General features: G+C 32.8%; 1 protein-coding gene across 1 annotated transcript in view; it reads right to left on the bottom strand.

Annotated features, from left to right (window-relative positions):
• LOC129216387 (sucrase-isomaltase, intestinal-like) overlaps positions 1-15802 on the bottom strand; it is a 131206-nt gene that overhangs the window by 66897 nt on the left and 48507 nt on the right. Inside the window, 3 exon segments of the mRNA XM_054850602.1 lie at positions 5375-5537; positions 12006-12046; positions 12048-12182. Of these exon segments, the coding sequence (XP_054706577.1) occupies positions 5375-5537; positions 12006-12046; positions 12048-12182 (339 nt within the window).

Here is a 15802-nt window from a genome sequence, read left to right as displayed (position 1 = left end):
GCTCCAAGAGGTGTTGATTTTTTTTTTTTTTTGCGAATAAAAATAGCTTTATTAATTCAACAATAAGAAAGATAAATCGTAATAGATTGTCGTCTGCGTATTTCTCGTGATTTTAATTGTACGGAAATGATCAGAAATATTATCTCAATGATTTAAAATTTTTAACTGTTGCCATCTAATGTTTGTTAATAAATAAAATATTTGTAATTAATTCAAGCAAGGCTTTTAAAATAACTTTCAATTTTCGCTCTTGCTTTGCTTTTACAATAATTCAGACATTAGGATGGTCGTCAAGTTTTTGCATGTGTAATTTTGTTTTTGTCAGGAATATTGCTTCCTCGTCAAGCATGGGGAGGGATCAGAAAAAGGAAAAATATAGAAGAAAGTTTCGTAGTGGCCACAACATACTAGTTTTTATTTGGATTGAAAGGGAGCATTATATTAGCCATTAACATTCTTGTGAGGGACTAGAGAGGTGCAAAGTTCAAAAGCACGATCATTTGGAGCAAGTTGGGAGACTAATGAAGGGTATTCCATAAATATTTAAAAAACCAACAAAACCTATCTTTGTTTTCTAGGGGCATGTTTTGCAATGATTTCACTAATTTTTGGCAAAAACTCAGAGCATAGGACTCACTCCTATGAGCCCTATGTCTGAAAATATGTTCACATTTGTAAAAAAAAAATATTTGAAGCATCATATTTTGCATAGCAAAACAATGCTCACTAATATGTATAACATTAGTTTTCAAAGCCCTACTGGATGGGTGAGGGGAGCAATTGCTCCCTGACCCCCCTCACTAGGGTGGGCCGAAAAAACTTTTTTTGGAAATCTGTTTTTGGATAGTGCGGAAAAGTTGCTATATGGGCCCGTTATTACCCATAAAAAATTTCGCTAAATTTGTTTAATATTTAGCCGGCGCTATTTGACCTTGAAAAACTGAAAAAAGGGGCAAAAAAGCACTTATTTCAAAAAAAAAAGTGGGGGTCGAAAATAAAAGTTTGAAGCTAGTTTCAGCAAACATTAGAAGTATCTGTCAGTGAATTAGTTGAAATCCTCAAAGACTTTTATACATTTCATAGAATATTTAGCTACGCTCCTTTAAGACTGAAACATTGGAAAAATGAAAAAAAAAAATAAAATAAATAAAAGTAGTTTTGAAATAAGTAAGTACTGAAATGTTACGCAATACGTTACTTAGAAATAACAGTGAAAATTCAATCAATTTTATGCGACATTTGTACGCCAATTTTAAAAAATGCACACACTCAAATAAAAAATAGTTACATAAGATGCTAATTTTTTAATCTTCGGTTCCAATTGTTTCTCCTGGATAATAAACGGCGCTCAACTACTTCTATTATTCCTAAGATTATTTTATAACTATTTTATATATATTTGACAAATGATATATATATATATTTGACCCTTGAGTATTAAAAAAATGTGAATCCTCTGAAGTCCTTTAAACTGATTAATGAATTGAACGCAAGTATTCTTCTTTTTCTCAAGCCATTTCTTCCTCTCGATTTTAAAACCCCCCGACAAGAAATGCTGTAATTCTACACCTCCACAGCTGGGAATTAAGCAATTAAAGGGGTCCTCTCTTGTGTGTAATGTCCCCAATGAGTTGCCACTGAGGCATCTTATACTGGAATTGGACGGTTGCACAAAGTGGCCACATTCATATTCTGGAGCTATCGAACAACTTCTTAGAGATTGTGAAAAAAATCCGGTGGTCAAATTTGATAAAATTGACTGCAATCTTTTGGTTTTGGACATGGAAAATATAAAAAAATTAAGTACTGAACAACAATATTTGTATAGAATCTGTCTTGCCGTAAAAGATGGTGGTTGTCTTTCAAGCGTGGCTGACAGTAGCCCAGGCAAACTCAGTCAGTCATGCGCGATGACTGACAACTACAAACCGTTTGTTACGCTTGCATATAGGCACTCCAACTCCATCAGAAAACTTTACAATGCTTGTAAAGTATGTAATTTTAGTTTATGCTCCAATGTGGTTTGAAATAAAAATGAAACCGAACTGCCAGTACCGCGCCCAACATTTTTGGAAAATGATTTCTCTTGCAAAGCAGTTTCCAGACAACGTTATGGAGATAATTTTTTAAGTTCTGCATATTTCGCTCATCCTGAACAGCTACTGTTGACAATGTTGTTTGACTCAAGAAAATACATTCGATAATTAGCGGTTAGGCGCATTCTGAACTCCAGAAATAAGAAGACGAAGAGCTCGGATGGTGTACGATTTTTTGAGCGTCCTAAACTCAATTTTGAAGCCGTTGATTATGTTGATTGGGCAAACTGTGTTGTAACAGAGCCACCTCTTACAATGCATCTAAAAGACCAACAATGGAAAGAAATGTGCAAAGAACATTCTACAGAGTTTACTTTCGAGAAATTTCCCTGTCACACGCAAGCTGTGAAACGTTGTGTGAAACTAATAACCGAAGCCGCAATAAAAGTTCGTGGTGAAACTGCACGAGATGGATACATTCGTGCTAAACTTCAAGCTAGGAAAGAACTTCCATCATTTGATGACAAGGGACAATATTATTCCAAAAAATAATATTCATTATGCATGAGGTATTATAAATCAAATTTGAAGATTTCTTTTTTAAAATTTTATTATCTATATATGTAGTTCTCGAAAATGTATGATACTATTGCGTGATAATATTTACTATGATTAATGGCGCTATTTAATTAATTAGTCTATGATTTAATTTTGAAAAATGATTTCCACATTGGTTTTTAAAGAAATTCAATATTTTTTCATTTTTCTCCAATTTTTGATGTTGGAAAGGAGCGATTAAATGCTCATTAAAATCAATGAAACATTTTATGGGCTCGAACTGGCTCATTATATAACATTTTCGGTGCATTCCAGCAAAATATTTGAAATTTATTTTTTAAAAAAAAATTCGACAAAAATTCATTTTTCTCTTTCTTTTCGGTTTTTCAGTGTCAAACGCCGGCTAGATATTTTTTAATATCCAAGAAATTTTTTGTGAGTGCTAACTAGCTCACTACGCAACTTTTGCGCGCTATCCAAAAATTGATTTCGAAAAAAAAAAATTTTCGGCTTATTTCGGCCCACCCTACCCCTCACCTGACGAGTCGGGAGGAGGAGACTTTTAGGATTTTCAATCCTTACCCCCTTGAATAGACTATAAATCCACCCCTGCTTCCAGATTTGGGGCCCCACAATTTTCCCTTCAAATGTTAACAACACTGATACTTTGCCATCAGTGCCAGAAGGTTTTTTTTTCTTTCCTAAGGAAACTGAATGCATTTTAAAGGAATTCAACAGGTAGCAATAGTCAACAAGGCTAGGCTTTAATGAATATTTTCAGGAATTAAATTTTACAGCTGAAAATGTTAATGATGTGTTTTCAAAATATAAAGGAAAACGTTATATTTTTTTATAAGAAACAATGTTCACAATAACGAGAATAAAACTAAATACTTTAGATACAGCACTGCGTTTCTACAATTTTTCACTAACACTGATTTCATTTTTAAAAAAAACTGTAAGTGGGCAGTTCTCAAAAGGTGGGAGCAAACATAGACCTCAACTTTGAAGCTTCAACATCAAATAACTTTCATTTTAATTAACTCAAAAATTTTTGAGTTAAATTATAATACTGTATAGAGACAAGAATTGGCATAAATTATGGAAAAAATGCTCTTCAAATGCCCTTAAAAAATATTTTCTTTGCTAAAAGGCACAATTTGGGACATACCAAAACGTTAACTGAGCAAATGTACCATTAAAAAAAAATTTTTTTAATTATTTCCATACGTTTCAAAAAAAAATTAAAGGTATGAATCTTGCACTGAATAATTTTTTGTTAATATTTTACACAAATAACAAAAGAAAAGACAGATTATTTACTTTGTAAACGATTTTAGAAAAAATTAATTTTGAAATTCGATGCATGTCCAAAAGTTACGGTCTTTACGATGCTATTATTTGAGAACTAAGTATATGATGTTTTCGTTTTAAAGGTATTTATCGAGCCTCAGAATCAATTTTTAATTGTTTAAAAGTGTTTTCATAAGCTTTTATGCAGTATCTTAGAAGAAAAATTATTTTTCTGAAACGTACATGTGAGATGCCCAAATGGCGTTACGATCTTGACACCGATAATTCTGTTGGTTTATTCATAATTTTTGATGATCCACTGTCTTCTAACCTCAAAAAAAAAGGTTATTGTAATGTTATCTTCTTTAATCCATTGGTATTTTGCATAATTAATACGTTACACATTGAACAATACATAAATTACAGTAGAAACATGGCTGGTTATGATCGTAACGAACGCCATTTTGCTCTAAAATCGCCAAGCAAACCTCTGTTGGTGGCAACACAGTATTCGATAAGCTAAAGGTTACCAGAGGGGAATTCCAGTTTGACAAATGTAGTTTATAGTCAGCTGCACCAGTTTTGGCGACTTTATCACCTGCGCTAGCAATTACCACCCCCCCCCCCCCGCTTTTATTATTATAGAATTCTTTTTTCTCTTCTTTCTTTTGGAAACATAATTTAACGATCTCCAAATACGAATACGAATTTCTTATTTCAATATTTCTTTAGAAATCGTTTTAATTCTTATGACATTAGAAAAAATATTCATTATTAAAACTGATGTCACTTTTTACATTTGTATTATTTTTAACTTGAAGCTTTTTTTTACTTTTCATCAACTTCTTCAAAATCATTCCAAAACTTTATTATATGTAAAGAGCAGTATGTATAGCCATTCAAGTACTTCATTAATATTCTCTTTATTATTAAATTGCAAAATTCAAAAAGTAGTAAATAAAATTTTCATTGGAAAAGTTAAAAATCAGATTAACAATTGTCAAAAATGGTTAAACTTACATTATGATGATGTCCAAAATCCGTTATCTACAGGACAACAATGTCCAAAATCTGTTACCTACAGACTGCTGATTTAATTTGCTAATTAACAATTTTTACAAATACCTGCTGTTTTTTCATGTTCATATATTGTGTTCTAGGTATGCATACTATAGAATAAAAGCAAAATTGATGTCAAATTTGAAAATTTTTGAAATTGCTCAAAGTTAACTTTTTTGTTCTCACCTTTTGAGAACTACCCAAATAACAATTTTTTTTCCAGCAAAAAAAGTACAACAAAAGATATTTTTTGAAATAGTTTTAAAAGTTTTGCAAGAAGTTTGAAACCTAAAAATGAATAGCCAAATATAATTTTTAAACATTTCATATTTTGAGTTGGAGTGAAATTGTTACCTGAATGCCACATATTGGTAAACAAATACAAATTTACATAAATATTTTTTTTGATTGAAGGTAATTATACTTACCAAATTAGAAGAAGAAAACAGACCAAGTTCTTGCCAATTGAAATCATGTTTAAATACTTTAGAAAAATATTGATCTAATCCATATACTTTTTCAGAAGCCAATTTTGTAGTTAGCTCTAGATACTGATTTGCAATTGTAAGAGCACCAACAGAAGTGTCAAATCTAAAAAATTTAAAACAATTTAGTAAATAGACAGTTTCAGAACAGTTTTAAAAAATGACTCATTTTATTCCACAAACAAATATTTGAATTTTCAAACAAGCTCCAGAACACAACGTTTTTTTTTTTTTTTTTCCTTATTACCCAGACAATTCTGACAACTCAAAATCCATAGAAGGCCAAAACCCCGACAGGGACAAAATAGAAAACAGACAGCATTTCTAAAAATCCTATTTAGTATCAGGGTAATAATTCTTAAATAGCAAAAAATTAGTCATAAAAGCTTTAAAAATGTCTTTGGAAATGTAATGGTAAGAGGCTGGAGCTATTTCTAGGAAAATAGCTGAATATTTATTCTTAAAAATGGAATTTCACATTATTTTTGATAAACTTAAAAGTGGTTCAAGGGTTGTTTTCCGGTCAATTTTCGAAGCTGAATTACTAAAACCACCTTTTCAGGCTATCTTTGAGTGACTTGAGAAGAATTGGGTGTTCACCCTTGTATGTTTCAAAAATGATTGATGATCATGTCCTAAAAACACGATTTGAGTTCATTTTTTGATAGTCAAGAGAAGGTCCAGAGGCTTTCCCTCAGACATTTCTTGAAATAAAATCTTAAAAGCCCAATTTTGAGTAATTTTTTTAAGATTAGGGAAAGTGGTGCAGAGAAAATTAGTAAGAAATGTTTTAAACATAAATGTTCATAAAAATTCAGATTGAGAAATAATTTTAATTTACTTGTCATCTTCAATGTACATCAATTTAAAAAAAAATTGTGGGAAGAGCTAAAAAGTTTTCTAGGTTATGCTTAGCTCCCTCTAGCCTCTAGTTACACCAATGGTTACATCATAGCAATATGCACCAAAAACATAGAAAATTGGTGCATTTTCATTTTGTTCAGTTTTTCCACTTGGTTCAATTTCTTCTGAAGTCCTGGACTTTAAAAAAAAAAAAAAAAGTGGGGAAAAAAGCAACAGCCTGAATTGGAGTGCTCATTTATCCAGAAGCACACTACATAAAAATACATATATATACAGTCAAACCTCGCTATAGCGAACCTGGGACATAACGATCCCGCGGTTGTAGCGAACCTTTTAATTGGCCCCAATTGAAGAACTATGTTTTTAATTTGTAGTAAGTTACCGCCTCCTAGCCTTGCTTTCAATCTTTGAGTTGAACCGCACCATTGCTGCGGTCACTTGTCTGCTGCGCTAATTCTACATTAGCTACCAGTTTGTTTGGCAATCTTGGCTCCTTTACGAGGTTTTCCCGCCTCCAGCTCAGTTACTTCTTATTTCGGGCTGATGAGTGCTAAAAAGCATGAAACTGCAGTCCTTGGGAGGAATAACTGAGCTGTTGGTGTATTTTATGTATGTTTTTAATGTATCTCGAAACACTTGTAACGAACCCCAAATGTTCTACAATCGGCACAGCGAACAAAAAATTTCTGACATTTTCAGCTTTTCATAGCTTTTGTCCCAGTTACATTCCTTACCAAATTTTCCAGAGGCACACATCATCTTCTGCAATAGTTACCCCCTTTTTTCACCAAAATCCTCTGGTTCAAACTACACTCCTATTTATATATTTTAAATATATTTAAGGGATTAAGTTAAATTTATTCTGAAATTAAAAAGCAGCAAAAGTCTTCTCAATTTACAACAAATTTTTCCTTTCTAAATTTACTGTAGGTCACTATCAGGCAGAATTTTAATTCTAAGGTAGTGTTTTTGAGCAACCTTTTTACTACAGAAATTAGTAAACAAGTTTTAGATTTGTTTACAATAGTTGACAGAAAAACCAACAAAATATACATAAAAGCTTGCTGACAATAATAAAATTTTTCTTCTCATAGTATGGACAAACGAAAGATACATACTTGGTTGATTACTGAATACAATAGCAGGGGTCTGGCCAGAGGATATTTGGGTCCGTTAACGGACCCTTCACAAAAATCCGATCAACCAAAACGGACCTTTCACAAAATACCGATCAAACAAAACGGACCTTTCACAAAATCCCGATCAACCAAAACGGACCCTTCACAAAATCCCGATCAACCAAAACGGACCCTTCACAAAATTCTGATAAACAAGACCGGATCTTTCACAAATTGTTTATTGAAAGAGCAAATCTGAAAGCAAAATAACGCATATTAAACCGATAATTTTTGGAAAGTCAAATTAGAGGGATATGCTTACACAAACAGATTGAAAAAAAAATCGGCACTATTGTGATGCTCCTGCAAGTGATAATTTGCTACTGACAAATAAATATAATGCGTGTTGTTTGTTTCTGGGAAAGAAATTAACAGCTGAAAAAAAGTTTGGTTTTAAATAATTTTGTTTAATTTATCACAGTTAATTAGCAGCGGTGTTGTTGAAACTTTTCTGAAAAAGCGTTGGTAAACACTTTTCTCCCTGCTCCTAATTTAATAAACAATAACAATAATATAGATCAGCGAAATGAACTTAGAACTGCAAAGGGATAGTAAGGATGGGGGGGGGGGGGAAATATGATCACTTCAGATAGGGTTATCAACTTCAAAATTATCGCCATTTAGCGTCTGGCGTTAAACCTTTATAATGACTTGATTAGAAAATATTCTCATTTTACAAGCTTGTCAATATTTGCGTTTTATGGCGCTGTGCGATGTTTAACTACTATTTTGGGAGAAAATTACGTATATGGGTTTGATTTTACGATGTTAACAAGGATGATTAATTTTAAATAAACTCTTTTACTTGCCGTTTTTTTTCTTTAGATGTCTACATTTTGAAAAATACAATCTTTGAACATCCAACATGATAATCATATTTTGTTCTTTTTCAAGCTAATTTGAATTAAGGACAAACCTTGAATTAAGGATTTATTATTAGGATGCAAATAAATGAAAAGTCTCTATTTTGTTAGAACACTCATTTTAAGTTTAAGCAAAATTCCATTTTCTTTTATGAGTCAAAAATTAAAATGCTAAATCTATGATTTAATTTTTTTTTTGCTTCAACTGTGTCCACAGATATTAATGATATGTTTATCATAGGACTCTAAAATGCAATTTTAAAATAATTTTATCAAAAATATTTCTCTTACAAGCCGTTTTTATACTTTTGATGCCTTCACTTCGAGAATAGCGATCTCTTTGCATCTGCTATGGGAATCCGATTTTTTGAATTTTTGATGTTTAGTACGCTTTGTTAAGAGATAAACAAATAAAATCTCTTTTTATTTTTGTTAAAATCATATAATTTATAAGTTTTAAACGGAATTCTGTGCTTTTTAAGAGTGTTTTGGGTCAAAAAGTTAAATGCTGAACCCCCCCCCCCCCCCCCCCCGTCTGTTTTTTTTTTTTTAATACAGTTATTTTAAGTGCTGTACAGAAATATTTCTAGTATAATTTAAGATAATGTAGAATTGTAGATAAATATTCAGGGGTCTGTCCAAGGTTTTTCACAGGGTCCGTTTTTTGTGAAAAATCAAACATTTTTGTGAAAAACGAAATTTTTTTGTGAAAAATCAAAAAAAAAAAAAAAGATTTTTTTTTTTTTTTTTTTTGTAAAATAAAATTATTTTGTAAAAACGAAAAATTTAAATTTATAAACATTAATAAATGCGTTTGGGGGAGGGGGAGGCTCATGGAGCAAACTACGGCATTGAAATAATTTGTTGGAAGTTTTACAGTATTTTTTGTCTTTTCTAGGGCATTTTCGAAGGTTATCATAGCAATAGGGAGGTATCATTCTCCAGCGGATGGTCAACCTAGATGTATCAGTATCTATATACCGTTCCACATCTTGTTAAATTGTACTAGAAATTTTTTCTGAAGATTTTGTATAAAGAGTAAAATCATAAAATAATTGGAAAAAAAAAAAAAAAAAATCAGGCAGTTGTTCAGTATTTAGCTTTTTGGCGCATGAAAATTTTTACAGAGCACGAAATTTCGTTTTAAATTTGTAATTTTAAACAAAAATAAGTATAAATTTTATTTGTTTACCTCTGAATAAAGCGTAGTAAGCATTTAAAAAAATGCAAAAAAATTCCATTCCTATAGCGGATGCAAAAAGATTGAAATTTTTGAAGTGAAGGCATCAAAAGTATAAGAACGGAATATAAAAGAATTTATATTAGTAAAAATCTTTTCAAATTGCATATTAAAGGTTAATGATAAACATATAATGTCTATCGACATAGTTGAAGCAAAAATAAAATTAAACCATCGAACCGTCTTGACACCTTTTAAAAAGAACACGAAATTCTGCTTAAACTAATGATTTCACTAAAAATAATGAGAATTTTTATTTATTTGCCTCGTAACAAAGCTTAGTTAGCATGAAAAATGAGTAAGATTTGATTGTCATACCGGATGCAAAGAGATCGCGTTTTTCAAAATGAAGGCATCAAGAGTGAAAAACAGCAAAATAAAAGAGTTTATTTAAGTAAAACAATTTTAGAATTGCATTTTTAAAAGGTTTACATGATGAATATTATTGATAACCACCGACATTTTCGCCGAAAATTCGTAGTTACTAGACGTTTATTTATTTAGCGTTAATGTTAATTTTATAGTTGGTAACCATATCTGAAGCGATCACATTTCTTCCCCAACCTATAGCTATACTATTTGTTAGCAGTACCAAGTTCAATTCGCTGATATGTGTTATTATTGTTTAGATTGAGAGCAGAGGGAGAAAGGTGCTGAGGCAGCAATATCAATATGCAGAGGCCATAACATTTTCAAAAAAATCTATAACAACAACATCGTTGCAGGCTATTTTTATTCTGCTGTGATAAAAGAAACAGTAAACATCACAGAAATATGCAGACATTTCTTTTGAAAAATTAGCCGTTATTTTGATTTTAAATTTGCTTTTACAGTAAATGATTTGTGAAAGATCCTTTTTTGTTGATTAGAATTTTGTGAAGGGTCCGTTTTGGTTGATCGTATTTTTGTGAAGTGTCCGTTTTGAGTGATCGTATTTTTGTGAAGGGTTCGTTAACGGACCCAAATTTCCCCTGGCCCAGACCCCTGATATTGCTACCTGAGACAGCGATGCTGTCCCCCCCCCCCCCCCCCGCTAAATACTAAAAAAAACACCCCAGAATGATATTCTCAACATAGAAGAGAAAAACACTCAACTTTAAGTTTAAATGATGCAGTTCGTGCCCTCTCTAAGTTATAAACATTTTGTTTTAACAAAAAAAATACTTTTTTTTTTTTTTTTTTTTTTTTGCGAAATTATTTGATTTTTCACAAAATTAATTCACTTTTCACAAAATTATTTGATTTTTTCACAAAAAACGGACCCTGTGAAAAAATCCTGGACAGACCCCTGAATAGTTAATAGTAAAATTTTATTTCACGATATCCTTTCCACTAATAGAAATATCGTGTGATAAAGATTTTCAATGCAGAAGTTTCTTAGCAAGTGTGGGCTTTTTTTCGAAAAATCGGATGTAGCAAACTCTCGATTATAGTCAAAGGTACCCATATGGAGGGGCAAGAAGGGGCTCAAGCTCCCCCCCCCCCTTTGAAATGAGAACTTACTTGCTTTTAGTACTTTTTTCTTTGGAAAAATGTAAAAACATTTCTTCTCCAGCAATTAATGAATAAGTTACTAAAAATGTCAAATTTTAATAACTCTATTCTGTACTGAAATCGGTTTCTATGGGGAAAATAGCCTGCATAACCATGGGGGAAAATATTTGAGTCGACCCCCCCCCCCCTTTAAATTTTGCAAGCCGCCAAACATATTCTTTTGATTTTATCGATTGTCAGGAGCAAAAAGCGGTAAAAAATAAAAACATACGACTACTGCAGCATTACAAGACAAGAAAGAATGAGTTTATTCTTTTCAATTCAGACAGATGTGCCAAATTATGTAACAGATGTTCTTTTCAATATCAACTGGTGCAGGAAAACATTTACTACGGCAAAGTGTACAAAACATAAGAAATATCATTTTGAAGGTGATCAGATAGTTTTCTCAAGTCGCTCACTAGTGACAATAATGGCACACCTCAAAAACACAGTATAGGGAAAAAACAAAGGTTTTATGGTTTGTGCAACACTACTTATAACTGATTTCTCTAAAAAATTCTTAAATCTGCTCCAAAAAATTCTGATGCTAATTATTTACTTGCTTGGTTTTGTAATCTAACTTAATAGTGTAAATTAAAGTTTGAAAAAAAATTATGAATTTCAATGATTTTTTCAGTAGTGATTACCTTTTTATGTCACCCTTGTATCAATTCTGCAAAATAACTTTTGTACCAGTTTGGTGTCAAGAAAGAGCATTGAATTTATATATAGATTGCATAACAATATAGCCCTGTTGTTTTCTCATTTTTGAGGTGTGTGTCACTATTGTTGTTGTTTAGCACAAACTTAAAATATTATAAAAATGAAAATTTTATCCTGCTAAAAATCAATTAGCATAATTGAAATTATTACATAAATTACTCATTACTTACATGACTGCATCTGAGCTGGATCGTCTTACTTTAACAGAAAAACGGCGAACTAACAGTGTTGTATGTAACAGAATATAAAAATACTTCTCGAGCATTAGCTTCCGAAATTTGAGGAGAGGGATGAACTGGAATTGCAGGAGATGGAACTTCATAGCGAATGTTCTCAGGATCGTAAAACTAAAATAAAACAGAGAATGATGAAAAACGTTGCATGTAACATAATACAAAAATAGTTCCAGAGCATTGGCGGAACAGTTTTAGTATAATTCCCGGGTAGGCAATTATTTGGCATGGCAACATTTTTTTGACGCGATTGTCTTCCTAGCCACAATTTTGCAAGATGCCTTACGAAAAATGCATAAAATATACTATAAAAACACCCTGCTAAAAAAATCAGAAGATAATGACAAATGAAGAGAAATACACAAGTCCCCCTGTGGAATATAGCAGGAGATGAAACTTATTAGAGGATATAAAACTACAAGTTACCGCAGCAATTCACAAACGATGTTCTCACCAAAAACACCACAAATTTGCGATCTTTTAAAAAATATTGTCTATTTTTACATTAAATTTTGAGGACACCTGCGAACTCAGCATTCAGTCAAAGAACAAATTTTGCGCTAGAGGCAAAATGTTTGATTATTTCATTAGGCGCCACGGCGCTGGTGCCTGGTGAGAGAAATTTAAGCAGAGTTTTTACTCTCCAATTCACATAATAGAACTGACATCGCTGTGGTTCCTCTGTACTGTGCAGCATTGACACGTTCATTTTTGTAGCTTAAAAACTTTTCTTTACTACTCTGATACTACTTATAGAAAGGAAGTCTTCTGAGAGTTTTCAAATCAAAAGTTCTGTAAAATAGTGGTGACCAACTTTTTTTTTGCCCGAAGGCCGCACCTCAAAAATCATTCTCGTGAGCCAAAATACATCGGGGAAAATTTTGTATTTCGTCGGGGAATCTGTTTGCTTTTGCGTTTATCGTAAATGAAATTTTTTTTTTCCTCGGATATGAACTCGAAAAACATTAGTAGAAAAAAGTAGAAGTATCTTAAATATTAAAAAAAAGGAAACAAAAATCAATTCCCTTCGGGGCCACCCACCTTGACACCCGCAATTTAGCCCGAGTCCGTAAGTCCCCTTTTAACGTCGCCCAGATGGTGACAAAATAAGGTATAGCTATTGCTACGGGGGAAATGGTGTGTTTTCATGTTTTCATTCTTGAAATTTCTGTTTATCGATGAACTGGTTTCGACACCTCAGGGTGTCGACTTAGACACCCCTTGAGAAGAGTACAATCCCCCCCTTGACTATCCACGTCCCTGCCGAATGTAGTGGTGATTTCCGGTCAGATCTAAGGCGTCGTCATCTGGTTATCGGGTTTTACGCGACCAATTCGTCCCGGAATGACAACAGCCAGGACGGGACTCGAGACGAGCTAAAGAGGACGGGGGGGGGGGGGGGGGGGGGGGGGGGTCATCAGAGAAAAAAACATGCTTCGGAGATTTTTCCTTTTCTATTACATTCGCTAAACAGCTCTTCAGCATGTCAAGTGTGCAGACACACTGTTGATGCGTTTTAAAATACTTCTCTGGGGAAATTAACTGCAATATTATCTTTTATTTTCACTCTGAAGTTACAAGTAAGTTATTACTATAGTTATTTACAATTTTTCCGATTACTGTTAGATTATTCTACAACAAAACATATCGATGGAGTAAACGATCCTTTTACCTCATACAAGGAAGTGTACTAAAGTAGATTTAATTTTTTTAGTGTAATGATGTCTTGTCGGCAACTGCTAAACGCAGGGAAAAAAATCTTTTGACTAATGTAATAAAAGCAAATACATGTTTAACATTTTAAATACATGTTTCTCAAAAACTTATATTGATCTTGTTTGTAGGCTGCATACTAGGGGATCAGGGGATCATACTAGGGGGCTGCATACTAGGGGGGGCATAATAGTTTTGCTGGGAATGAAGAAGAAATGAGAATGATTTACTAAACATCGGGGTTTGGCACAACTAAACAATCATTGGATTATTAAGCGTCGGGTTGGTATTGCATCGGGTTTGGGTTCTTTTTGAGAAAAATGTCTGGAGGAGGGGGAGGGGCGAACCTTTTGGAAAAGGCCAAATTAATTAAATAAATAAATCATGTGTTAAAGGCAATTGAAAATATACATTTTGCTTCCAAATTTAATTTTTTCAGATGTTATCATGTAGTCGAAACTCATGTTTCTAACTTAAAGTAAAGCCTGCAATAAGCTGCGCTTAGCCCATACAGCTGTAATTATTTGATTGGACCAGGTCTAATTCAAAAGTCAGCATTGCTCCTTCGAGATCGATCAAACCAACTTACGGACTGGTACCAGGGTCAGTCTTGTTCAAGTTTTTTTTTGCAAGTTATGTTCTATGTTTTTTAAATATGCTTTTTTTCAAGTGCTAAAGAAGTGTAAAAAAGCAGTGCTGCGGAGTCGGAGTCGGACTGATTTTGGAGAGAAGGAGTCTGAATCGGAATGTGTTGGTTAATAATGACAAGAGTCGAAGTTGGAGTCATTTTCACTCAATGCCCGTAACACCGCCAGTGATTGCTGGGTCGGAGTGAGAGTTGGAATCGAACTGATGTTAGGGTTAAGGAGTCGGAGTTGAATGCTCTAAAATGTTTGAAGCTGGAGTCGACCATTTTCCTTCCGACTCCGTAGATCTGCAAAAAAGATCCATGTATGGAAATTTTGGGGTAAGACTTAGAATTTACACTTTTTTCTCTTGGTCCGGAAAGTGAGTGCAAACTTAAAATTTGAAAGTATGACAGATTTCTACTGACATGATCAATAAAAAGTTTGAAACTAATGGTTATGCATTTTCGAATTATGAAAAGTGCTTCAAAAAATTTTAAAAATGAAAAAAAGGTAGGTATATAGTAAATTTAAAAAAAAAAAAAGAAAAAAACCTTACACAAGATAAATTGGTGCAATTAATGTTGATCACTTTGATACTTAATAAATTTGTTTATTGCGTAATATCGTCGGCACCATGCTGAACTAACGAATCTGAAAATTGGCTCTGTTCAGGAGAGCCAAAACAAAATTTTGTCCATTAGACGCGTTTAGTCATTTTCAATGTTTCAATTTTTATAGATAACTTTAAATATAAAATTTATTGTTAGAAGTAGTAATAGCCTTTTTTCAGTACTGCGGCAAACCATTGAATTTAAAAAACGAGATTCGCGATTTTTCACCTTCGTTTGTTTATTAAGTTTAGCATGGTGCTGACCATACTATTATGTTTCAGTTTTTTTTTATTTTTATTTATTTTTTTTATTTATTTATTTATTTATTTATTTTTTTTTTTTGATTACACAACACACACACATTACTTTCGTTTTGTGCATTCAAAACTTAGAACCAAGGCTGAGAAGTTGCAGTCGGACTGATTTTGAGGTAAAGAAGTCGGAGTCAGGAGTCGAAAGTTTAAAAGTTCAAGAGTCGGGGTCGATCACTTTCCCTTAAAATCTGCAACCCTGCCAGTTCTTGTGGAATCGGAGTCGAAGGCTCTAAAATTCCCGAAGTCGGAGTCGGTCATTTTTCTTCCGACTCCGCAGTCCTGCTCAGAACTACTGGTGTGACTATTCATTTGTATAATTTGAATCTCGCTCACTACACTTTAACCTTTTTTTTCTATTTCAAACATGCTTCGGCGGCTCATACATTTAATTCCAAATAGTCTGTGATTTGCAGGATGATATTTTTAAAAATCTAGGATGAAATATGTTGGCGGCCCCTATGAAACTA

Source organism: Uloborus diversus, chromosome 2 (assembly GCF_026930045.1).
Source record: "Uloborus diversus isolate 005 chromosome 2, Udiv.v.3.1, whole genome shotgun sequence".
In the NCBI taxonomy this organism is placed as follows: Eukaryota; Metazoa; Arthropoda; class Arachnida; order Araneae; family Uloboridae; genus Uloborus; species Uloborus diversus.
This window is presented reverse-complemented; position numbering and strand designations above follow the sequence as displayed.